The sequence below is a fragment of the Parus major genome, chromosome 21 (assembly GCF_001522545.3).
Source record: "Parus major isolate Abel chromosome 21, Parus_major1.1, whole genome shotgun sequence".
Taxonomy (NCBI): domain Eukaryota; kingdom Metazoa; phylum Chordata; class Aves; order Passeriformes; family Paridae; genus Parus; species Parus major.
In genome coordinates, this window is record NC_031789.1 from 5,244,748 (window position 1) to 5,271,466 (window position 26,719).

General features: G+C 40.0%; 1 protein-coding gene across 3 annotated transcripts; it reads right to left on the reverse strand.

Annotated features, from left to right (window-relative positions):
- Positions 1-6,348: 6,348 nt before the first annotated feature.
- GABRD (gamma-aminobutyric acid type A receptor subunit delta) lies at positions 6,349-26,524 on the reverse strand. 3 transcript variants are annotated; one of them, XM_033519271.1, is made up of 9 exons: positions 26,352-26,524; positions 13,031-13,143; positions 12,422-12,489; positions 11,836-12,056; positions 10,970-11,052; positions 9,476-9,613; positions 8,371-8,526; positions 7,582-7,793; positions 6,349-7,276 (listed from the first exon to the last, which is right to left on the reverse strand). In XM_033519271.1, exons 2-9 carry the CDS (start codon positions 13,137-13,139, stop codon positions 6,977-6,979), a joined length of 1,287 nt encoding a protein of 428 aa, XP_033375162.1. In that variant the 5' UTR covers positions 13,140-13,143; positions 26,352-26,524; the 3' UTR covers positions 6,349-6,976. The 3 variants fall into 3 exon arrangements, with proteins under 3 accessions (XP_033375162.1, XP_015503968.1, XP_015503967.1); XM_015648482.2 differs by lacking the exon at positions 26,352-26,524 and adding an exon at positions 19,865-20,424 and having other exon boundaries at positions 8,371-8,523; XM_015648481.3 differs by lacking the exon at positions 26,352-26,524 and adding an exon at positions 19,865-20,424.
- Positions 26,525-26,719: the final 195 nt, after the last annotated feature.

Below are 26,719 nucleotides of genomic sequence, written 5' to 3' on the forward strand. Positions count from 1 at the left end.
TGTCTCTTTCTGACAAGGCTGACCAAAAACTCCTCCCTCCCAAATGCTCCAATGAAAACATCATTATGGCAGCTACTTCTTCAAGACAATTGTTGCAAAAAAGGGTCAATCAGTACTAATTTCATCTCGGTAGAAGACAGGTATCCTGTTTGTACTTGAATTCATGACTCAAAATCTTCAGCTATATTAGGACCTTCCAAGTTTCCAACATTTTAAAGATTTAGTAGGGATTCGAATGATGCTTTCAGACTGTGAACTAAACAACAAAGAAATTGAGAGAGCCAGCTCATATCTCCAAATGCATGTGAAGTGTGAGTAACCAGTTCTGTATCACTTTAGAATAAAATAGAATAAAAATGCCTCCCCATAGAATGTCTCTTTAGCAGATCAAACCAGCAGCATGTGCAGGCTGCTCTCCAGCCTACTTACTCTCTTCTTTTGCCAAGGAAGAGACTAGATATTGTTTCCACTGAAATAACTGGCAGTGAAATCCTTGGGTGCAATGGGAATGAATTTGGACCACACGCCACAAAGTTTGGGTAAAAATAATAAGGCAAAGCATTAATATATTTGAAACATAAATTGGAGTACAACAGATATTCTACGTAATATCAGAAATCACCATGGCAATTCTTTGTAGCCTTTCTTGCTGGCTTGAATATTAGTGTTTTTCTAGCCAGTGTTAAAATAGACAAAATGAATAGTTTCAGGACTATTTTAAGCCAACACCTCCCTTACTTGTCTGTCTTACATAAAGTAGAAGCAACCAGAAGCTGACTCTCTTGTTGACACCTCATTAGCCAGGAGGAGAAAGAATTCTATGAGTAGCCCAAACTACACAACTTTCAAAGCAACTAAACCCAAACCTCTGTGCTTCTGTATTTACTTTTTCAGGATATTTAAACAACCTGTTTGATTTTACAATACTATGTGCGCTGTAATTGATAAAGAAAATACAGAATATCCTGTCCTTCATTTATATTCACATACAAGCTTGTGTATGTAAAAGTTTCACCCACAAAGATGAGGGTAGGATAATCCTAAATGTATCTGTAAAAAATGCAGTTAAAGATATACAGAAATAATTCTTTTGTATTTGTTTAAAGCTGAAAGAAATGCAGCAATAAAGGAAGAACAGCCTGGATAGAGCATTATACCAGATGTTTTACAGATTACTCTGTATTTCATCACTGAGTCTTTATTTAATCTTAAGGCTGTAGTAATTGTAATACTGGAATAGCTCAGTGGCCTATATATTGTTTTGCTACTTCCAGCTCTGCCTTTTCCAATTGGTCAAAGCTGACCAATTATTTATTACTGTGGAAAGAAAAATGTTCTCCCTACTTCACTTAGTAACCCCATAAATGAAAATTGAGTTTTGTGATATTTGTGCTGCTCTCATTGAGATTATTTACCCAATAAACAACTAATGATACCTGGCTTTGCTAGTTATTTACATTACCCAGTAACTATGTTAAAGATGTTTGGGCCAAAATTAGGAAGAAGAGTTTCCTTAAGAGTGTGGAGAATTTGAGGCATGACACACTATCTTTTTCTCTCTATTGCATGTATGGGGTTAGTAGTGTGCGGTGTAACAGAGTGAAACAGGGAGAAAGAGTGTGTTTGTGTGGGAGCGTGTGTGGGAGTGTGCTGCTTGATTATCACAGGGTTGAGTTTCTTGCCTTTTATGTAATAATCACTGGAAGGTGCAAAGGTTTGTCAGTTGAGACTTTCAGTCTCCCTGTTTTTCACAATTGGCCAATAAGATGATATTAGTTTTGCCTAATATGTTCTTGTGCCAAAGAGAATGAAAATTTCCTCATCTTTTCCCCTTTCCAAATGGAAAAAAAAAAAGGAAAAGAGAACTGAGGATCAAGGGAAATAGAGGTATTGCAAGAGTTAAAGAAAGGGATAAGTTTCCAGAGGTTTCTAGTGTCTCAGAAATGCAGGATATTTGGATTCTTTTTTTGGACCAATCTTTTCATGGAACAGTGAATTCCCAATAACATCTGATTAGTTCTGTTGGTGCTACACTTTCTGACAGTCTGGGCTTGACTGTCTTCTCAGATTTGATTTTACTATGCAGGACTTAGCAAAAGAAATAGCTGTGGCACAAAGCTGGTATAAGGAGAAAGCAGATCCCTGATGCATTATGTAATGAGGGGCTTAGATTCTCAAATTAATTCTATTTAAGACACAGTGCCTTTCTCATCTATCTACCAAATCCGTCCAAAAACACATATTCATTGCCAAATTTGTATTCTGTTTTCATTAGGAAAAATCAGCTCTTTATGTTTGTAACATATATTGCACACAATATTATTTTAATATCAAACAGGCTTTCAACCGTAGCAAGTGGTTTAAACTGCTGTAATAAACAGGGCAGGAGGGAGTTGCTTCAGATTTTTTTCTTAAACAAAAATATTCTCAGAAACTCTCAATAAGCTATTATCTGTTCTGCTTCAGAGACAAATATACAGGATGCTGTTTTCCTCCTAACAAGTGCTTTTCCAGGACAAGGACTGGGAGCATTTAAAATCAGAGCAATCGTATTAAGTGTTTTGTTGTCCCAACAGCAGAAGCCTCATTGAGCTAAATTGGTTTCGCTACATTATCTATTGGATTAGCAAACCATTAGAAACTGATGTGAGAGCTTTTATTTTAACTAGGATAAATGCTTTCATTTTTACCCAGAAACAGGACAGACATTTCTGTTTTTAACATCTTCATAGTGCTGTCACTATTAATGCCAGCATTACTTTCAAACAAATGCAGTATCTTGCTCTTCTTCATCTTTCATATTGTGCTTTCTGATTCTTTTCAACCTCGTGAGGCAGCAATAGCTATTTTTTTCAGTACAGAAGTGTGCATAAGTGCCCCCCAGAAAGCTCTCATGAACACACAATGGCACTTCCTCTTCTGTTGTCAAGGCCAAAGGAGAGTTTTGCAAACCCTTGGGCACTGAAAAAGCAGCATGTCATTATGAACTGAAATCTCTAGGGTCGTTTTGATTTTCCTTCTAATGCATTTTATCTTCCAGTTCAATAGTTGGAATGCCTATTTTGTCCGTTTATAGAAGCTCCAATTTCTGTATATCTACATTTTATTAACACTTCACATTTAGAATGATTACATTAACACATATCCCACTCTTTTTCTCACAGACACGCCAGTCCATAGAGCAGTACTATAAATTGCTGAAAGGAACACAAATGCTTTCAGGTGCAGCACAGAAAAGTGCCTTCTCATCTGTCACATACCTCTTTTTGTGGCACTAGTACAACCCATCCAAAGTCAGCATTCAACTGACATTGAATCTGGCTTACTTCACTTTATTAAGGGCATCGTGAAATTAGAGTTGAAGAGGTAATTGGCTTTAGATGTTAATAGGTCTAAAGTAGTTATGTCTGGGGATTGTTAAATAAAATGAATTCAAATAGAAAAAAAAAGAGTGAAGCATACACAAAAGTATAGCAAATTAAATCTATGCAAAACTCCAATCAATTCACCATACTGCTGTACTGAAACGTCTCTCAAAAGTTTGAATGGCGTCTGAGTTTTCTGTTTCTGGCTCTGGGAACCAATTTAAGAAAATCTCACTCTTGTTGATGGAGGTGTTTTGTCTTGTGCTATTCATGCAAGTGCAACAACAGCAGCTGAAACTCCTGTTCTCCCCTCAGATCCCCTTGTTCCTGGGATGGACACATTGCCACGTGTGCTCACAGAGCACTTTCTGACTCCCTGCAATCTTCTGAGATATTTTTTGCCTTTTATTTATGCTTCTGTCTACATCACTGCAGGTAGTCTGGATTCTGGCTTTAGGGTTTTTTGAGGAGATTGCTGCCACCTTTTACTTTGATCAGTCACGCTGTGCTGTGCACCTTGAAGATCTGCAGTCAAACTAGAGAAACAATTCACTGAATAAATCTTCTGGAGCAGTCAGCAGGACACGCAGCCTGTGACTCTCCCAGATGGAGAAGGAACTAACTTTGTCCAAAAACCCCATGTGATCAGTCAGTTGGCTACAGTGTAAGGAGTTATGTCAGGTGCACAATTACAAACTATTACTGCTGAAGTAATTAGATTAGACATTGCCTTTATATTATCTGCAGCCACCTTCTTGCTAATTACTCTCAATAACCAGCCACTGCACTCTAGAGGGTCTAAGGGTTGTGCTTCTTCTTCTGCTCTTTAATAACTTTAATTCCAAAATCATGGATTATTTTCTTATGATTTGCACTCCTCAGGAACTTTCTGTGAATATTACTTCAGCTAGATTTAGTCAATAATTCCACTCTTAGCAGAAGATAGTGACATTGACAGGCTACATAATAAACTAATAGCTGGAGAAAACAGTGGGATACAAAAAGGCTGGATTCTGCTTTCCCAGCAGAACTTAATTTGATTTTAAACTACAGATTATTTCTGATTTTTGCAAGTGTAAGAGAGGGGGTGGTGGCACTGTGGTCATTCTAAAGGATGTTGTATTTTTGTGGTGGTGAATCATGGAAAAAGCAACTACTTAGTAAGGAAAAGACATTGTAAAGACATGCTTCTGCTGCTTTTATTCCACTCTGCATTAAATCATTATATGGAGCAGTAGAACTGATTCAGAAGGCAGAAGAGGTTGAGTTTCCTTGGAAAGAAAGTAATTATGACCAAAAACACACTTGGAAAAAAAAAAATACTGTATTACTGAAATGTAGCATTCCATCAACGCCAGGAACAATCAATAAGAAAAATAAATTAGAAAGAGGAGAAGCAGATGGAAAAGCAAAGAAGCTTGATTACCTGGATATATTGAACGAGATGCAGATTTTGATTAGTTTTCTGGGTAAGGTGAAATTTGAGTGATATTTTGCCTTCATTCAGTAGGTGTGCCTCAGAAACTATGGTAAATAGTACCATGAAAGTACCAGATGGATGCACTTACCGAGCTGGAGAATAAGAGTTTCTGCCTTTCCTGAAGGGCTTTTCTTCTGTAAAACTCAAAAACATAGGAAAGAAATAATTATACCAGTTTTTCAGCTGGAAGGTCTTGACTGAGATTCCCCAGCAGGCCAGTGGTGAGATGTGGGAGCAGAATCCAGGTGTCTCAGTCCAGGGTTGGCTTGGTGAGGACTTGGTGGAACAATCACAGCTTGATGTCAGTTGGGATTTTCCAGCACTCTGTTGGCTGATAGCTTTTCTATGATAACAGAAACTAAAAATTGAGGTGAGCTTAAGACCTACAGTGGAGCATATTTTCTATTACACCCCAGTTCAAGATCATTCTTTTCTTCAAAGCATTCTCTTACTCCACTGGTAATGAAAAAATTTTATTCTAAGTTATAAATCAGTGCTAAAAAATGTTATCTTTCAGTGCTAGTCATATGAAATCAAACCATAAATCACAGCTGAGTTAAGGCAGGAGGAATGTGCGCATGTTCTACCAGGATGAAATCCTCCTTTCACCCTTATTACAACTATTAATTGTCAGCCACATGCTCAAGAGCCCTATCTTAAATGCCAGCAAAGCTCTCCTCTCACCTACAGCTTCTGGCTTAGTCTCTCTCCATGCTCCTTTTCACTGCAGTTTTCAGCCTCTTGCTTTGCTCCCTTCTTTCCCTCTCCCTAATTTTGTCTTTTCTTTTGGGTCAGTCTCTATTTTTAAAACAACTTCTCACTTTCAAGGCAACAATATCCCGAAAATAAATTTCTGTTTTGTAGTGTCTTACATTGGCTTCCTATACTGTCAATATTTATCAATATTCCAATATATTTGCTGTGGAGATTTTAGAGAATAATTGTGAAACTAGTCTGCTGTGAGTACTGTGTTCATTTGCTGAGCTCACTGAGATTATTTACAGAACAAAGTGTTATTTTGCATGAGTTGGGTGAGAGATTTAGTCCTGAATTAAGCAGTGTGTATGAGGACCCATAAATTTCACTTTTAAATAATGGAAGTGAAGAGGCCTAAGAGATTAGGTCAGCCTCTGAATAAAAACAGAAAAAATATCCAAAGCAACGGAATAACTTAAAGATAGTTATGAAATGTTTTTACTTCCCTCAGCTATTTAGGGACAGATTCAAAAAGGATATTTTCAGAAGCGCACATGGTAGATTCTCAGTGAAAATTAACAGAACAAATTCTGAAGTCCTTCCTGCAAATGGAGTCCAAATTTCTTCATTATCAATCACCTTTCAAATTTTTCCCAATCCAACACAGGAAGCCTGAGCTTTCCCTGTGTTTCTAAATATTTTCTCTATTTTGGGGCCTATGAAACTAACAAACATTTCTGTATTTAAGTGTTTAAACTTTCATTGGCTTAGATCTGAAATGTAATACAGTCATTATTAACAATTCAGTAAAATTTTATGTAGTATATTTTATTTCATGCTGAGACTAAGAGCATTGAAATTTTCCAATACTTTATCCAAGACAAATAATAGTTTAAGAAAAAAACCTCCACTCCCCTCTATTCCCTTTTACTTTGTTCATGAGATTTTTCAGATTAAAAACTCCAACTTCAGCACTAATGTTAAACCTAGACCAGCCCACAGATGCAGAAAACCAGTTGTTCCAAAGTGAGAAATAAGCTCTTTCATCACAAATAAAAAGAAAATTATCTCAGTATGAAAAGCCAAATCTTCATTACAGATCAATCCTTGAAGTGGAGGAAAACCATGGTCATTTAAGATTTAAACTTTTGCTACAAATATGTACATATGAAAAGTTGTCTCATGGTATTACAGGAAAGAAAGAGCTGGAATTGTTTGGCAGAGTGCAGTCTTACTATATCAAATCAGGTCAGCAATAAATTGCTGCTTTAAGTAGGAATTCCTAGCAGGACTTCTTGACTTTGGAAGTGTCTTGAGCTCATTGGAAAATATTTCGAGAAGAGGTGCCTCAATTCAGTTTCAGTGAGGGCTTTTTAGCCTGTGGGTATTGTTCAGTTTGTAGGTCTTGGGAAGAATTTTCCTTTTTTTACTGTCTTTACATTGTGTATGCAACCCAGTATATAACATTGACTGCTGCAAAGGCTGCTGGGAACACAGCTCTGGCATAAATGTCAATGGTGTCAGCATCAATGGGCTTAAAGAGGGACTTCAGGCCAGTCTTTTTGTCCAGTTTTGTTCCCTGCTGCTGTTTTGTCTCCCCAGTTTCTATTTCTATTGTGCCATATGATCCAGGCAGGCTTCTGGGAATTCGGTGTTGCCTGTTGGAAATGGCCAGTTCCTGGTTCACACCAGCTATGGAGAGGGAAAACAGAACAATGGCGTTCTTCACATTGATCTGCAAAGGAAAGAGGAGAATAAATAGCAATTTATAGAGCAAGACCAGTGTCATTCATCCAAGCTGTCCATGGCACCAGCATGGTGAAACACTCATGGGATCCATAAGTGGTGAATGGGATTTAGCCCCAGCTTTGGCAGAGCTGATGGAAGACTCTGTGCTACCACATATAATTCTGGCTTTACATGCTCTGAATTACTGAGAACATTCTCAAAGCCTTTCTTCTTGAGAAGAATTTGTAGAAAAAGGTCATGAAACAGGGTGATTGCTTTGGCAAAGTTATTCCCAGTATCACACTTACTGACCTCTGCACTCTGCCTTCTCGCCTTTATCTTGTTCTTCTGCTTTTTCATGTAGTCGGCATTGAAATGTGCAAAGGCGTATTCCACCAGTGCAGCAAAGACAAACACGTAGCAAATCCAAAAGTAAACATCCAGTGCCTTGATGGCAGAGGCTCGTGGGAGTGAGGATCGGGCACTGACCATCAGTGTGGTCATTGTAAGAACAGTGGTGATACCTGCAGAGTAGCACAAGAGAGAAATATATGCACTAATATACATAAATATATTTATTAATATGAGGCTGAGGATTATTTTCACAGTAAAAGCCCTTTAATACTGTGACTTCTGATTTTCAAAACAGGAGAACTTGTAAGAAACCGCATTTGTGTGACTAAGACAGCTTTGAACAAGTTATCCTTGGTTTTGTCCTAGATTGGGAGAAACAAAACTCAAAGAATTAACCCTCAAACACTTTTACATCTGGATTGGCAACCCTTAGCCAGACAAATAGACCCATAAGCTGCAGCAGCATTTTTTCTGTCACTGTCCAGTTCCTTCAAATCAATTCTTTCATTTCTTTCACAGTCATTACTGCTTTTAGCCCTCCCTAGATGGTTATTTGCTTTTCCTTACTGGGGCAGCTGCTCTGATAACATAACAGAAACGAAACCAGGAGGGAAATCTTTCAAAGAACCCTCCCTTCTGCAAATGTAAACCCAGTGGTCATAAACGCACCTTAACAAGGATTATCAGAGAGCACAATTACCACTTGAGCACTCCCTTCCCCATGAGTCCCCAAGCCATCTGTTTTACCTAGTGACACCCTGGCAGGCACAGCTGACTGGCTGATCCAGAAGGACACCCACGACATGGCCACCAGTAGGATGGAAGGGACATAAGACTGGATGATGTAAACGCCTCGATTTCGCCGAAGGTGGAAGTGGAGACTGAGCCTGGGAAACTGACCTGCTGGAAAAGAGAGCAGGCAGAAGTGCAGTCGCTCGGCAAGGTAGATTCCTGCCGCTCCAGCTCAGAAGAGATTCTGGCTGCATGAATTACAGTTAAATTGATATTAAAAATTACATTTTCTACAATGACACAGAGCTAGATTCTTTAGTGTCTTCTGGACAAGGGTCACAAAAAGGTTTTTTGAATGCTGTTCGATTGATGATTCATAACCTCTGCACAAGGTACTGCAGCTTTCATCAGCTAATAACAGGTCAAATGATTTGTCTCAGGTCATATCAATGCCAGATCTGAAAATAAAATCATGAGTCTTCTCAAATAACAGTACTGCTTCAAAATGTGTACTGTCTTATCATCTGCTGTAGAAAGTCCTCCAGATACTAAATTTAGATTTTTTAAAAGGCCAAGTTAATTTCAAACTCAAAAAAGAGCTTAGAGGAGATGTGCAGAATAAATGAGAATCTGAATACATGAAAGAGGATGAAAAATCAGCAGGAAAGAAATTACTCCAATCTTGTACAAACATTGCAATAAGCCCAGTGATAGACATACACACCACTGACTTCTACAGGGTAGAATTAGACCGATCTGACTGTACGTCATAAGCTTCATAACATCAGGGCTAATGGAAATTTTTCTTGATCTGAAGTCACAAATTAGGTCAAGAAAATCTGAGCTATACCTCAAGTGCTTTTTATTAAGTGCTGTCTGGCTACTCCATGCAGTATTTTGTTGAGAAGAGAGAGCTAATGAATAGAACCTGCTACAGTGGCTACCTGGAGGCTCAGTGGCACTTCTTACAAGTGGAAGATGAAGGAGACTCTTACCAGAAACCTGACAGGTTCTTAAATTAGTTACTTAACAAAAAGGATTTTCTATTATAGATAAAGGAGGTTTCTCTCTGTGGGAAAAAGTCAGATACTGTCCTTGAATTGAAGAAAGATTCTGTTACCAGATTTGAAGTTCATAATTTCTGTTGTGAACTGGTAATTGGTAATTGTAAATTGAGCAAGCTGCAGCTTATCCAGCCCATGGATCTCCTCCTGGTTTTCTGACCAGTGGTAGACAATGTCCTCTGAAGAGTAGCCATCTGCCAAAAGAAATCTGAATAAACACAAAGTTCATGGGAGAAATTCAGAGCTTAGAGAATTCATAGTAGAAGTTCTCTAATTCCTCTGCTATGCTGATTTCCACCAGACATGTTGCAAACATGCTGAGATTCAGTCTGGATAATTCTCTCTGCTTTGGAGAGGTGCAGGGTACCAGGGCCATGACGAAAAGAGAGGATTTGAATTAGAGGGTTTATGTAATATGCAAATTCACAGGAAATCAATCTTTCCTAGTTTTGCTGTTCATTGACAACTTGCTACTAAAGCATCCATTTGTTTAAAGAGACTTTATTTCTGTTTCTTTCACTGAAATGAAAACCCTCAAATTCAATTAAAACCTTCAAACCCCACCAAAACTCCCTGCAGAACTCGCTGGGAGAGAGAATGAATTGCTGGGGCACTGTCTGCTGCCTCTGCATTTGGTGATTATATAAGTAAAACCGTAGATTGCTATTTTTGATAGGATAAAATGGTATTGTGGTTAACGGCCTAGAAAACAAAGTCAGTGACAAAAAAGAAAATGAGAAACTTGCACCAACAGGACAAGTGATCTGCTCAGGATCTGCTATTCCCAGGTCTCTGGAACCCTCAGGATCTGCAGGCTCTTTGATCTAAAAACCAGATCAATTTTCCCTGATCAAAAAACCAGATTCATTTTCCCTGACTGTGTGGTCCCTGCTTGTGTAAGTGATAATTTTCATCCAGAAGTATTAATGCTCATGGGAATTACATGCTGATCATAGATTAAACACAATTTGGATAAAATATAAATCCATTCTTCACCCTCCTTTGTGAATACAAATGAATTAAGCATATCCATGCAGTATTCTGATGGATTTCTGTGTAACAGATATATGAATGCCAGGGCAAGTTATAAAGCCATGTGAAGGTTAGTCACAATGGCATTCATTAAAAGCAAGGAATTCTTGCTTTTTCCTATTTTCTTATAAATTAAAAATAGCACATCACATTTTGCCTGTGGGCTTTTCTACTTGTTCTCACTGGATGATACAAACCTCAGTAATGCCAGTGACTGTCAAGACTGCACAAGGTTTCATATGAAACACAAAGTTCCAGACATTTGTCAGCGGGACTATACATTGTTCATCATCCCTAAATTAAATCCTAGAGATTTGGATTGAACCAGAGTTGAACTGGTATTGAAAAGTCCACAGTCTAATGCCCAACACAGGGAATGAAGAGATTTTTGTTCACTCTAAACCCCAAGGCACCCCTTACATTCCACTGATTAAAGCAGGATCATCCTAGCCAAGTCCATCTAGCTCAGTACCATGTATGCAGACTTTACACAAAACACAGGAGTACTCAGCCCTTACAGCTCTCCAAATCCAGCATGCATTCCTGCTCATCCATTGGATACTTGGAAAGGTCCATGTCACAGGCCACTGTTGAGGTAATCCTGTTTGGAGCAATGTGAACACCAGTTAGTTACATTCAGACAGAGCCTTTTCCTCAGAACTCAAAAGACTAAGTGGAAAACTTTGAAACCTTAATACTAACAAAGAAAACTGTTTCTAAAGTCCTGCTGGCTGCTGCTGGAGTCTGTGGGAAACCCAGAGGCAGAGGGAATTGAAAAAAGGTCAAATGACTCGTCTAACGTCAGAGGATTCTGCAGCTACTGATGATGACAAAAAGGAATTTTCTCATTCCATCTCCTCCCTTTCTGTCCCCAAGATCACTACCAATACCTTAAGGGGTACTTTGGACTTACTGTTTCAAAGGTACACATTCATTATTTCTCAGAATATTACACAATTAACTGTCAATATAGTTACTGAGTGCCAGCCACAGCCCTCTTCCAAAGTGAGAAATACTGCTTTGTCTGTGTGAAAAATGGGGAAGCTGAGCTCAAATAAGGCTCACAACTCCCCTGGAAAATAGTGAGAGAGTGGAGAACAAAATCTGCTTTATATTCAGCACCTCCTTGCCTGGTGACCAAAGCCATGAGAGGCTTCTCTCCCACTGAGGGCATTCTGGATGTGATTAGTGACTGTGCAGTGTTAGTGCTGCCAAAAAGACCTTCCTGACTTCTCCTTATAAAGAAAAGGATGGGGGATGGGAGTTTTTCTTCAATTTTTAACTAATAATTACTTTAGGAATTTGTCCTAGGAATACTGAGTGATTATAGAATGTTCAAAAAGTTAACACACAACAGAGTATACCTGTACTGTTTGATACCCACCTGATGCTGTATAAAATTACTCCATCTGGCTGGAGCCTGATAAGTTTGTTTTCCACAGTCACATCATGGAACCAGGCAGACTTGGCATTGACTATGAAAGTATCTGGCAACCAGAGCTTGTCCACAAACCTGCTGTCCAAGCCCAGAGTTTCATTGGTGTGATTGTAAGACAGACGATCATCTCGCCAGCTCTGGTGCAAAAATACTGTCATGGTGTATTCCTGTGACAAGAGAAGTCCTAATTAAGAAGTGATGCTGACAATGATAAGAACTTAGAATTTGGAACTTAACCAAAAATCAATGTCTTAGCCTAGAAATACATTATTTGCTTTAAGTGCAAATACATATTTTTATACTTAGTCAACCAGTGAACTGCCCAAGCATTTGAATTTCAGTCATATGCTCCTACAATGGATAAGGACAAGATATTAAAAAGTGATTTAATACCAATGCTATACATAACACATTGCAAGAGTTGCACAGGTCTTGATGAAGAAAATCAATTCATATAACTCAACAAATACAACTTCTAGTTTTGAACCTTTTCTTTTTTTAAAGCGAAACAAAAAAAAATCTGATACTGTACCATATTCACTTCTGAGATGTGGTCAATGCTGGCTACTTCAATTGCCAGAGCAACATTAACAGGAGGACCTGAGAAAAAAAACGTTTGAATGGGATGATTTATATCATCACAGTACCCATTAAAATATCAATGATCCCAGACTGCTAATTCTTTCATACAGAGTGAGTTCACTGAAGTGTTTTCCTTTATAAAGTACATTCTTGAAGCAAGAATTTTAAATAGTTTCCTGATTGTGCCCTCAATTTCCAACACCTCACTTCAGTGATAAGGGACACAAGATAAAATCACAACTACTGAAAATTATAGAATCCTTTCTGGAAATCAGATCATCTAGTTTAAGACAGCATGGCTTCAAGCAGATGCAGATCATCATTTAATGAAATACAGAATTCCTTCAACTTTGATGTCAAAAATTTAAGAACTGCATCAGAAGCCTGTGTTGCTGTTGAACAGTCTGTTTCTTGTCAAAATAAAGTATATTGTTGATTGCTATTTTTTCAGCATCCAAGTAAAAGATAATCACAACTTTTTAATGATTTAAAGAATGAATTTCACATAAACATCAGTAGGATTGTAAGAACCAAAGAGATATTATTCTCCAAGTCTCACCTCCAATCCCAGGCCTGAAATTTCGTGCATACCCTTTCATCAAATCATCCAGGTTGGGCAACCAGGAGATTTCAATGTTGGAACCTATGTAATCTCCGATGTCACTCATAGCTCTGAGTAAAGAGAATAAGTATCTTAAAATTTTCCATGTTTGCAAACAGAAATAGGATAGAAAATGAAAGTTATTGACTTATTTTACACCAGAGACCACCTGCAGTAGAATCAGCTATAGTAGAGATTTTTATAGGTAGGAAAACCATTCCAGGTATTTCTGTTTAAATCAAAACAAATTTCAGGCAAGACTATGGCATCTTTAAGTATAAGCACATACATTTTAAAGTTTCTTTCTTTCTTTCTAAAATAAAGTAGGAAAAATAGATTTAGAAACTTAGAAAAAGCATGAAGGAAACAAAGATACTTTGTAAACTGCCTAAAATGCATCTGTGAATGCTGAAATTCAGCTGTGGCAGCTTCTTACTATGGAACAGCTGAGATCAAGGAGGCTGGTGCACTGTTAAATGTGACAGAAAAACAGGAAAAAGTGCACATCTGGAATCTGGATAGGAGGCAGCAAGTTTTGGCTGGGAGAAGATGTGTTACTGTGGGATTCGTGCTCGTGGTACAGCCCCTCCCAGCAATCAGCATCCCCCTCTCAGGTGCCTCTTCTTGCCTGGCCAGTGATGCTCCTTGAAGACTAGCCCAGGGTCTGGTTGCCATTTGCCAGCCCCTGGCAGCTGCCAGCCCCTCAGCCCTGGCACAAGCAGTGATGTGGATATTCTACCATCTCTCACAAGCAAAGGCAAGGTTGTGTTGTCTTCATTATCCGTTAAACCTGGCAGGCCCCAATTAAAGATCTGTGCCAGCTCACATCGTTCCTCTCACTGCACTGTGATTGACAGGGCAGGAGGAAATAAATGAGGGGCTGGGATAATGTCTGCCACCACCATTTGGAAAAAGAAGAACTACCAGTGGTTTGAGAGGGCCTGTGACTGAATGCAAGTACTGGATCAAAGCTGCCTGAGCACTGGTTTAGCATCTTCCACTGAGCCCAGGTATAAAAATGGCATTTGAGAGGTACCTATGACTTGTAACAGAAGATAAATGGTTAAATATCCATGGAAGGCTGCAGAGTAATACACCATAAACACCTTCTGCCTTGGTACTTACATAACTTTCTTAGAGTGCTCATGTGACATTGACCCACATAAAGCACATGGTTTTTCTCTCCAAAATATGCCAGCCTGGGCATTCAGCTCAGCACAAGCAGTTATTGCCAGCACAGGAACAGAGTATCCTACAATAACCAACTCTACTCACAGGAGACTGAAAGAAAAACCTTTGATTGCCCTGGTCTTAAAATTCTTGTCTGGACTCAGTTATATAAGGAAGGAGTTCTGGGATTACAATGTGTAAATGTAAGATTTGAGCAGCAGAGAAACTGAAGACTTGCATTAGCAGAGCTGTCAAAGCTTCTGTGACCTCCTAGCACAGGGACATTGCTCCAAGTGCAACTTCATTAATTTCCCAGCAAAATATTGTGTTAAACTGCATTTCTAATGCAGCATTTCTAATACAGCACACTGCTGTATGTTCATCTCCAATTACTATCCCAGATACTTCTCAAATTCCTCTGTCTCTTCTGAGGAGGCATCTTGGAACACTCCAAGATGTGTTTTCAGCTGCATAAATAGGAATAACATAATTGATTTAGACAAGGGCTTTGAAGATTTATAACAGATGTCAACAGAGGTTTTTTTCCTTTTTTATTGGGTCTCATCAACTATAGCAACACTCCTTTTTATCAGATTGCTGGTCTTTCAATCATCCAACCATCATTATTTACTTTCATGAAATTATAGCTTTATAATAAGTTTGTTTAAAAACATACTTATTTGTAACTCACAAGTCTCAGCCATAGATATGGAAAAATGTTTTTAATCAGTAAAATGTCAGATATACTTTTATGTAAAGAATGGTACCCTATGTCTTTTCCTTATTAGAATAAATAGTTACAATACACTTGAATAAATTTATCTGCTTAAAATCTCTTTGCTTTCTCAATAGAAGGTGATGCTTTTCAGGTTCTGTTGCTAAAACAGCTACAGTTCAGTAAAGTGTTTGGAAACACAATTCAAGTCAGAAGGTGACAGCACTGGAGTGATGTATCTCATGTGCCTAATCATGTTTTGACAAAGAACTTGGAGTGCAGCTGTTCTCCTGTGTCAGGATTCTATTTTAATGGCATTAAGGAAAGCCGTGGAGCTCAAAGGAAGTCAAAATGATGAGAGTCGGGTTAAAGACTGAGGGCTATAGCCTGCCATGTGTTTTAAGCAGATTACAATCTAGAGGGAGTTTTACTTAAATATCCATGACACAATTAAAATAAATCTTGTTTCTATTATTAATAAAGCCTTAGGGTCAGATCATCAGTGTAACAAATGTGCTGGATTTAGTGGAGCTAACTGTGGGGGTTATTAAAAAATTACAGCTAAAATAATTTTGGCTCTATTTACCAAGTGGTGATAACTTCTTTGAGTCATTCCCCTAGACTTCTGCACATCACATCTAGTGTTTTCTTGAAGTTACATGAAGGATGGTGAGAGAACTTCCTTCAGCCTTGATAAGCAGTTTGGATTATATATGGCCTAAAATATTATTAATTATTGCACCTGAAAAGGAAGAGCAGCATAGAAAAGACGCATTGGAAGGGATTAACTTTTCATAGTGTAAGCAGTAAGGATGAAAAGAAAGGCAACTATTAGTTGATTCAGCAACTTCACTTCCCAATGTAAGCTGTAAAGCTTGTTTCAGTAAGAAAAAGGACTTTGTAAAACCAAGGTATTGATTTGTCAAATCCGAGGGGTAAAAGAGCTCCTGAAAAACTCTCCTCAGTTTGCACCAAGACAATGTGGAGGGTCTTGCTGGCTGAAAGGCAACAGTCCTGCGGAGTTCTATCCCTCTGGAAGTCATTGCCAAATCTAAAGCTGAAGAGGATGATCCACACTCTGTCCACATCTCATTTCAAGCAGAAGTTTTTGAGAATATATTTGCATCTGTCCATATCTGGAGCATTGGGAGAACTTCAGCTGAGCTCATTGAAAATAGATTATTGCTGTCTAAACCATGAAAGCAATAGTGAATTCTCCTGCACAGACAAAGAGAAAGGAAATCCCCATTGATAAACTGCACAAACATGTGAAGTTCCTCTTCCCCTAATATTGACACAGGTTAGGGAAAGCAACTCAAAGCAATGAATGTCATGTGACAGAGCAAAGAAATGTCTCAGAGCTAAGTACTAGCAGTTCTAGAATAAAAAGTACACACATCCCAAAATCCTTCCTACCCAACCTGACATCTCCCTCCCAGCTGCTGAAGGACCAGGACATCCTACTAATGTGGAGTAATCTGGGGGAGAAGCATCAATCAGCTTGGACAGCACATCCTTAAAGGGCTTGTCAGACAAATGAGGCATTAGCCTGTCTTTGCTCTCTTTCAGAATGCTGCTTGAAAACATTTGCTAGAAGTTTATCAATATTACTAGAAAATACCTATTATTTAAATCACACCAAAGAAAGAGGCAATCTGTAAGTTCCATGTGAATGAGAGCACAACAGCACTGAGCAAGGGATAGTACACAGCAGTGCCAAAATCTCTGGGATCAGTGCAAAAAAGCTCAGAATCTAAGTCAGTGCCTAGTGGGACAATGATTTGAGGCCACAATGGTCAGGAGGATGCACTGATCTTCTGAAAAATTAATAAAGCAGTAAGATGTAGAAAATCACTTTTTTCATCTTCTGTTTCTTCTTTAGATCTTCTAACCTTGAGGACTGTAACGTCATTGTTATAGGAATCTTTTAACCTGGTAGATAGAAAAACCAGTTTGACTGGAGGACTGGGACCAGTACATTTCATTTTGATAAGTATTTGGGACAGATGTCCCTGATGTCATCACCACTGAAGAAAACTTTTCCTTGGGAAAAAGACAAGAAATATCCTACAAGGTCAGTGAACAATCTGACCTCTGCCAAACTCCAGGATTATCCAGAACAGTATGTATATCCTTCCCATCTGCCATTTCTGACTCTAAGGGAAGCTCACTGTAAATATGTTTTGTATTTTGAAATGTAATTGAAAAAGCATTAGGCTTAATTCATGGCAACCTTTAAACATCAAAGCCTCTCTGGCAGTTTTAAGCTACAGAAAATGGACCACTCTTTGCATACATTCACATGTTAAAGCTGCTCTGTTTCTACTAATAGAAGTAAAAGGCTTAGGGAGACACACAGCAGAATGACAATTAAATGCAAGAGTATGAAAGTCACTTAACAGTGTGGAAACTTAAATATAAAATATACACCTATTTTAATTAGAGAATTAAAATCTCTTTCAGTGAGGAATTACAAAGTACAGACACATACCCCAAAACACCTTTCAGAAATGCTCTTTCCTCACGCAAATGAAGAAATATTTCCCCAAGTGTCTTTCTAGAGATGATCTCATTCACTGTGGCACATTTATTATTGAAGCATCCACGGCATCTCAAACCCTGACAAAAGTGGAAGCCATAGTCTTTGTCCCAAAGAACTGTCAATCATTTAAATGCCAAATTCCTTGCCACTAATCACTGTCTTGAGCAGACCAAAACCCCCTATTTTAAAAAAAATGTTTACCTGACAAAAATGTGCTGACATAGGTTGAATTTGGCTCATTCATTTCAGTGAAATAAAATACATGACAGAGAAATTGCTTTACACACAGCTAAAACACCCTGGAAGGTTATTCAGAAATGCTCTGAGGAAGCCGCCTGCATATATCCCCCACTTCCCTCCTCTGCCAAACCATAGCATTATTTTCACTGGTAGTTTTGCTTTTGGGAAATCTTTTGTCCCTTTTGTCTTACTGGTGCATTTCAAAATCACCAAAATGCTGTTCCTTTTTGATTTTATTTTTTTTCCCCAATATACAGAGCACAGAACTCAGGAGTAGAGAATTTAGGTGTGTTGGATGGCCTCCATCATCAAAATTCTGAATCACACTATATTTAGAAAACAAAATCAGAGCTTTAAAATGAAGCCATTGGAAGTTCTGCCCATAAATATGCTGGTATTCATAAAAGCATCTCATATCAAAAATATTTTTACTAATGCAAGGATAAAATTTCACTTTAGTTCTGTTTAACTAATCCAAAGTACACATGCAAGCAAGGTTACTCCCTTTTTACAAGATTAAACAGTGTCCTGCCATAACCACCCTAAATTCTGAATCCAAACAGAGCAGCTTTCCTGGACCATGGAAGGTCTGACACTTTGGAATAATTGGAAAACTACAACCTGAACAGTTGGAATTTCAGAAGTTAGAATTTGCTTTGCCTGATTCTGCCATGAGTGGATGTATTCCTACCAAACAATTCATCATTATTGTGTAACTAGAGAAAGAAAATCAGTTAGGGAATTAATAATAAATAATGTATCCAACAAACACATATCCTGGCAGTTGCTGTGCGTAGGAGCAGACCTTGGAGACAAAGGCTGAGAAGACTGACTCTTCCTTAAAATTCTCTCTTTTTTTGGTCTTATGTACTCAAACAGCACTTTTCAACCCACAGCTTCATTGGTAGCATTGAAATGATGGGCAAGATCTGGGTGCCCTTAGGTAATAAGCAGTATTTCCTCTGCCTTCACTGTAACATTGGACTGCTTCAGAGTCTGAGGATGTCAGGATCTGACCCTGGATAACAGATTCAAGGTCATAGGATAAATCATGCTGTCAATCCTGACTAAGAGCAGTTGACTTGACACTTTCTCTGAGCAGGATTCTTTTCCTTCCCAGTGAAGGAAAATCAGATCTCCCTGATTAATTCCAAAATCTGTAACAACAATATTATGTTTTACTACAGTTCCCACTTTGCCTCTTCCACTCCTCTGAAGCTTTTAACGATGTCTATGAAGCAGAAGATGCAAGACCCCATTAATGCCACAACCACTCCTGCTGGGGGGGGGGGGGAGGTGTAGGCATGTTTTTACATGCAGCAGGTTCTTTTTACTCCCCCCTCTATTTTCATTGCGTAATCATGGCAAGCTTTCTCCAAATCCAGCCTCCAGATCTGGAGAGAATAAGAATATACCGAGACTGTCGCTGGTTGCCTAGCTAACACCTTTGGAGGGAATGTGACTGAGAGCTGCAAATACGTGTATTTCTTTAAATTTTATTATTTTAAGAAATGGTTTGCATTTTCTGAATGTTTTCCCCTCTAAGATCTCTTCCTGCCAACCCAAGTTCAGGAGACTTAATGAACTCATTAGAAAGGGATAGTTGTATTTTGAGGTTTTAATGGTACCTACAGAGGCCCTAAGCAAAGCTATTCAGCTTGTACCCCACTGGTTTTGCTGGAGTTTATGGAAGAGTTTCATGTTCAAGCAGGCCTCTACAGAGCTGCTGGAGGGGCTGAGGCTGAGCTCGGATATTGCAGTGCCTTAAAAAAAGGGATTGCCCCCATTTAAAGCAAGTGTCCTCTGGAAAAGGCTTCCAGAGCATCCTGTTAAAAAGCCCTTGACTAAACCAAGAAACTGCTGCTCAACTGGCAGAAGTGCATTCTTAGCTAGGAAATGAAAAAAGAAAAAACTGAAATAGATGAGGCACATTAAGGAAACTCTTCAGTAAAGGGCTCTTTTTTCCATGGACACTCACTCAAAGCAGTCATGGTCTGTAAGTGCAGAAAGCATCCCTGGACAAAAGTGGGAGCCCCAGCCAGAGCTGGCATCACTCATTCCAGCTGCACTGAGAGAACAGCTGCCTAAAGCCAGCCTAAGAAAGAATGATAAGATGTTTTCTTACCTGATACACCTGTGCTGCTGGGTGCACAGTAGAATCAAGGCAGGAAAAACCCAGGTGAGAAATTCCATTTTACTCCCATTTATTAGACAGCAGCGACCAGAACCCAGGTTCCCTGGCTCTCCTGGCAGTTCCAAAGCTCCAGTGGCTTTGCCATTCTTGCCTGCTGTGCTAAGTTGAGGCTGAGTTTAAAGCGATGGATGGTTGCTCAGCAGCAGCAGCCCCCACAATCTCCACAGTGCCCGGGAGCCATGCAGGCAGCCCGGCACGGGAGCAGGGAGCAGGGCAGCTCTCCTTTCCTTTGCGGGTGGCTCAGTCCCGCCCGGCTCCGCTGCCCTGCTCCCGCATCCCTCCCCTGCCGCGAGCTCTTCCTCCGGCCGCTCTGCCCGCCTGCGAGGCTGCTTGCCGAAAATAACCTTCAAAAGGATAGATTAATCCCACGGAGCGGGGTGGGAGCAACTCAAAGTGCTCCGGAGCCACTAATGTCCTGCGCGCATCGTGCCGGGGAGGAGCAGGAGGAGCTGCAGCCCGAGCCGAGGGCAGGGGCGACCGGTCCCCGAGCGCTCGGGGATGCGGAGCTGCTGTACCCGCTCCGTACGGGGCATGTGAATTGCAGGCACCACCGTCGCCGCCGCCCCCCGCCGCCCCCCCGAGCTCCCAGAAAATCCCGGCGGCACCCGGGCACCGCAGCTGCAGCCCGGCTTCCAGCATCGCTCCGAGCGCACCAGCCATGGAGCCGGCAGCGTGCCGAGGGGAAATGCCGCCTCTCCGCTGTCTGCGAGCTGTCCCGGCCCAGCGGTACCACCGAGAGGGGCAGAGCCCGCAATGCTAACTTCTGTCTCGCCGCTCTCGGGCTCCTGAGGGGCTTCTCTACAGTGAAACGCTCAGAGCAGTTCACTGCTCCATCCCGGGCTGCTTGGGCTGCCATCGTCCAGCTTCCACCTCTTCTGCCTCGCGAGCTCCCGGGACCTCCGCCGGCTCCCAGGCACCGCGGCTCCCGGCATGGAGCCAGCGGGGACCCCGGCCAAGCGGCTCCTCGGGACCAAGGGTTCATCTTGACTTGCAGGTCAAACTCGTTCTCCTCCATATTCGCTCTTTCCTTCTCTCCTTCTCCGCCTCCTCGGCTTTTTGGTGCTGTTCAATCTCGAATGACAATTTTAAAACCAACCCACAGAGGAAACTGTGTGAAGGAGACATTTTCAAGAAATTATATCATAAAACAAAATTGATTGTGCAGGTAACTTAAGCTAATGAAAGGAGGCACCTGGGGTAAAGTTGGACCAATATTTTTGTCTTCTTAGTTCTGTATAGTTATTTAGTCCCAACATTTCAAATGGCTACTGAAGGGTAGTGGGTGATGAAAATAACAACTCTGTGAGATCCAGGAAAACAAATGTTGTATTACATTTGTGTGTTTATTGTGTACAAGTACAGGGTTATTTTCTTTCTGATCTTTTCCTCCTGCTGCCCATTTCAATGGCGATCCTGCAACTCAAGGAGTAAGACTATTGCATTAATTTTATTTTTATTATTATTATTTTTTAGGAAGTAAAATAAAAGATTTTAAATAGAATTTACCTGGTGACACACAGAGCAGAATGATTTTATTTCCCCATATAAAGAACACATTCACACCTTTTGGGATATTTTCAGTTGAGATTTTTTCATATTCTTCCTACTCTTAAGGCTGATGGTCCAGTGGACTACATATCAATGCTGAGAATTCCTTGGTGTTCTCCTCTTGCTGGACAGCTGTCACCTAATTTACTAGTAAAAAAAGAACAGTTTTCTATGTCTTTGGCATGTATCTGTAAAAATAGCCAAAAAATCCACAGAGGCACTTTGTACTGGGATTGTGTGAATGACACATGTAAGTGTATGATGTGTGTATTTGTGTGCTGATAGAAGCACACACATCATAACACATGCTCTGAAAGGACAGACCTTGCTGAAAAAGTGACCACTGACACAAGTAAAAATACAATGACAATCCTAAAAGACATGTAAAAGTTCTCTCAGACAAATAAATTACCTTTATCTACAAGGGGGATTATATCCTCTTATTTTAAAGAAGGATAAATGTTTGGTCATTCTGCCTTGGATTTAGTTGGTTTTACATACAATACGTCTTTAAAATAGACTGGTACATATACCAGTATATATATATATATATATATGCACAACCCACTCAAAATAAATAACTCCTATTCTCAAAGGGAAGAGAGGAGATAAAATAATAAAGATCAACAATACATTTAATTTCCTACAATTCTAGTTAAATATCCCAAACTCATTACAGTCAATGACAGATTGAAATTGCTAAAACATAGATTAAGGAACTATTTAAATTGCCATTAAAACATCAAAACAAAACAAAAATAATTAAGCTGTCCAAATCTTTTTCATCTAATCCTCTTGAAAATAATTAAAGCTTTCCTTTAGCTACTGGCTGGGAACTGTCAAATAGTCTTAAAAATATGGCCCATGATACTCAGTGTTTGCTAAGTCTTTTTTTCACTCTAACAAACTGCTGCTTCTCCTCAATCCCTATGGCTGCACGCACCAGCTTTAATGGAAATATCCATCCCATGCTCTGACCTTGCACGTGGGCTCAGCAAGCAGGATCCTCAGGGACTGCGTGGGATCACTGCAGCTCCAGCAGGACCAGGGTGTCAGGTCAGAGTTACACAGGTTGGGGCAAAATTTGATTTTTGCTGTAGTAAAGTTGTAGTAGATCTGTGAAAGGAACACAGTGGTCCTTAATTCAGTTTCTGTTGTATCTGTCCATGCCAGGTCAAATGATCATGGGCTCTACCCACATCTGGACAATTTTACAATGACATTTAATCATTACTATTTATTAAATCATTAGTTGTTACTACTACTATATCAACAATTACTAATTCTTTAAGTATGTACCCTACTCAAGCAGTATTAAAGGTCACAACTTTGAAGTATATTTTACTATATTGAAGCCAGAAACCCACATTTCTGTATCTGTCAAGTATTTTTCTTCTCAAACATATAACAGGTATGAGTTTTCCCTGATCACAGTAATCCATACCTCTGTAACTGCTACCACACAATCATTTATTGGATGGTGTAATTTGATGGGATTGAGGAGAAGCATGCTCAGTGATTTGGGCCAAAAACAAGTTTTCAGTAATTTATTACTCAGGATTTTGAGACTGTATCAAAAGGACATTATTTCAATTTATTTTACAAATGCACTGCATTATCTGGTATTCTTAAGAGATCATTTTCTATATAGAACAGGTGGTTTTACTGCCAGCAAAATAAAGATGTCATATTGTCACATATAATTTTTAGAGGCAAAAAATGTACCACAGGGATAATTAGTCTCACCCTCCCATGATTCCACCTAAGCAGCTCGTGAAAGACTGTTGTGGCAACATCGCCAAATGTCTCTAGATATATAAATTACACACATATGCCTATTTTTGTAAATGAGATTTGGGAATATCATTAGCAATTGCATGGTGAGAATATTTAGCTCGTTTCAGAGGTTGTACTGTACTTGCACTGTATGAGCATCCCCCAGCCCCAACACAAATGTGTCTGCATTTAATCAGTATCTGGATAACCACAATATTAATTTCCCTTTCACCTTAGGTGCTAGAAATATAGTTTTTATCTGTTTCTAAATGTTCTGTAGAACATCTAGTTCCTCCCTCAGTCTGCATAAATTTTTTTATAATCATGAAACACACTGCAGCCAGACACTTTGCCCTCCTTTTCTTTTCTTTATGCAACAGATTTAGGATTAATTTCCCCAATTTTACCCCAAACCAGGGCTAATTCCAGGACCAGGATGATAGTTTTACCCCAGTTGTGTTGCTCTCAGGTGTGCACTCCCAGCTGGTGCCACCCCAGGCCATTCCTCCACTAAGTGCTCTGACAGCAAATGCCCCTCTCACTTTTTGTCCATACATCTGTAAGGATGAGTCATTAGGAAGATGCTCATCAATGTTTGCCATTATTTACAGTCCAACAAATCAATGTTTGCCATTGTTTACAGGCCAACATCAATCCCTATCAAACAACAGGGGCAGACCAGTCATGCTATGGAATTGATATGAACCACTCTGCCAAAATGCATATTCCATTATTGGCATGTCTTCGTGCCTAAACGCCAGAAAGCTCCATATATGAGTTCCTGTCACCTTGGAAACGTTCAGAAGGGAAACGCCAACTGCCTGTGGAAGCACAGTATGCAGCCATATAACAGAGTGAACCGGCCAGCACTGCTGTGTTTCCAGCTGATCCTGAGGTGGTACTGCAGAAACTTCACAGAAATGCCTCTGAATTTAACCTCATGGGAGCAAAACAGCAGGGGTTTAATTTGGATCTGTTCACTGCATTTCCCAGTTTCTCTGAGATGGATCGCTGGGGTCCAGAGTCCACAAAATCTGGAAGAACTGCATCAACCAAAGCCTTTTTTGTACATTTTCTGGAGCTTAAATCTTAAAGATTCACTGGCTTTAAGTTGATAGACGTACATTGTAGATTGGGAGACAGGAACTTGGCTGGGGAGCCATAATTTCCTTCAGAGGAACTGCACATATCTTCTCCCTTCTCCTATCTATATGAGAGAGAAAAATCTACATTGTCTTTCCCTAAAAACACATTATTCACCTGACACCAAATCATGACCTTTTTTGATGTTGTTGTTATGAAAATAATTCAAACAGTTGTAAACTGGGACTGAAAAAATACCCCGAATAAAAATATCACAAGAAACTGGCAATCAGTGATATTTCCAGGTGTTCTTCTGAGTGTTTTCTTGAGGGGAAAATCTGTGCTTGGATCTTTTGCATTCCAACTCAAGGAGTGTGGGAACTGGCAGGTTCAGAGTTAAAATGGTTATAACTATTCCAGATCTGCAGAGAGAGCTATACAGTTAATCACTGCATATTTTTAGCCTACATCTTGTAGCTTTAATCCTGCAAGTGTCTGTATGTAATTTGTTTTATGTAATATGAATAGATGCTATAAAATCAAAATGCCACCATTTACAGAGCTAAGAATGTCTATGTATTTCTCAATATTGAGGACCTAGAGCATGAATGTCGGGCAATGAACTGGTCACTGTGAGTAATTTATACTCTATACTGTGTGTGCCAGTGGAAATAAATGCTCAGATTAGCAGCAAGTGCTTGTGTGCCTGGGATCAAAACCTGGACCTTACTCTCATAGCAACAATAACAATTACAGAAATACTGCTTACAATTAAGGAACGTTTTCAACTAAATAAATCTGAGAATGCATCTGTCTCTGTGTACAGATCAGGGTGTATTTTAGTGTGGATGATGTCTCAGTATTTTAATAACTGAATCCCTGTGAATCTTTGAATAGATGGGTTTCTCTAGCACATCATTGAGGCCTAGTGCCAAGAGTGAGGGAACAAGGATCTGCTTTGCTGCGGATCCAGCTGCACTGGTCCTTGACTTTGTCAAAGCAATACAAGCAATACAACAGAAAGGAAACCCAGTTAATTACCAATTTAGAGCTAAAATCATAGATTCATAGAATGGCCTGGGTTGGAAGGGAACTGAAAGCTCACCCAGTTCTACCCCCTGCCATAGCAGGGGCACCTCCCACTATCCCAGGTTGCTCCAAGCCATATCTGACCTGGCCTTGGACACTTCCAGGGACGGTTCAGCCTCATCTTCTCTGGGCACTCTAAATCTGGTACCTGAACACTTGATATCAAACAGAGAGGCTCACAAGATTCTGCTGCAGAACAGAATATTCAAACTGATTCACTTTATGAACACAGACATTCACTATGTAAATCACTGAAATATCATCTAAGGATTTTTCATGAAGTGACTTTGTGCATATTTATAACAATTAGAGAAGCTCATACAAAACCTCTAGAGCTACAGTTGCTGCTGAAGCCAGAGGAGTTGTTCAGAACGTGACATTATAAATGGTCAGCATGACAGGTACATGATTTCTGCTGTAATAACCTTTAATTAGTAACTAGTGGTGAAATCCTTTTGTCAGGATAGTACAGGCTTATTTCTGAAAATCCATTTAAGACAGCTTCCTTTTGGATCAAAACTTGGAAACCTTCACTATTCTAACATGTGCTCCAACCCCAAATCCACAGGACTTCACATTGCAGCAAGTCATCTGAATTCACAAAAAGGGTTTTAATCATAATGCCACCAACTTGCTTAAAATTTATAAATGTATGCGAATATACACCAAGTTGAAAGTTCACTGAGAATGTCTCTGGCTTTGGTTACCTGAAACCGCCCGAACCAGATGTCCCACAGAGGCAGCACAGATAGAGATGCTCCCATCAGGGTAGCACTAATACTATTACTGACACTAATAGGATGGAAATATTAATGCTACTGTATTTCCAAAGTGTAAATCATTCTTTTAAAGAACATGTCAAAAGCTCACTCGCCACCACACCCGGGCAGGAGCCGTGTCAGTGGTTCATATTTTAACTTACCTCTGAGAATAAGTAATTTAAACAATCCTGAAGTAGGTAAACACCCCAATGAGGTGCTCAAGATGGCTCAAACCTCAAGAACTCAATAATTTGAACAACCGCGAGGACTCCGACCGAGGACCCCGGCCCTCGGACACCAGCCCACGGCTCTCGAACACCGGATATCAGCCTACGGCTCCCGGCCCAGCCCGGCCCGCACCACTCCGTGAGCGGGGGAGACCCAGCAACCCGCGCCGGCAGCGCCGCCCCGCGCCCGCGGCGGTTCGGGGGCAGTTCGCGGCCGTGTGTGCGCGGCACCCCCGCGCGCGGTGGTTGGCGCCGTTGCCGTGGCAGCGCGCCCGGCGGCCGAGGCGGGCCTGGTCCGTGAG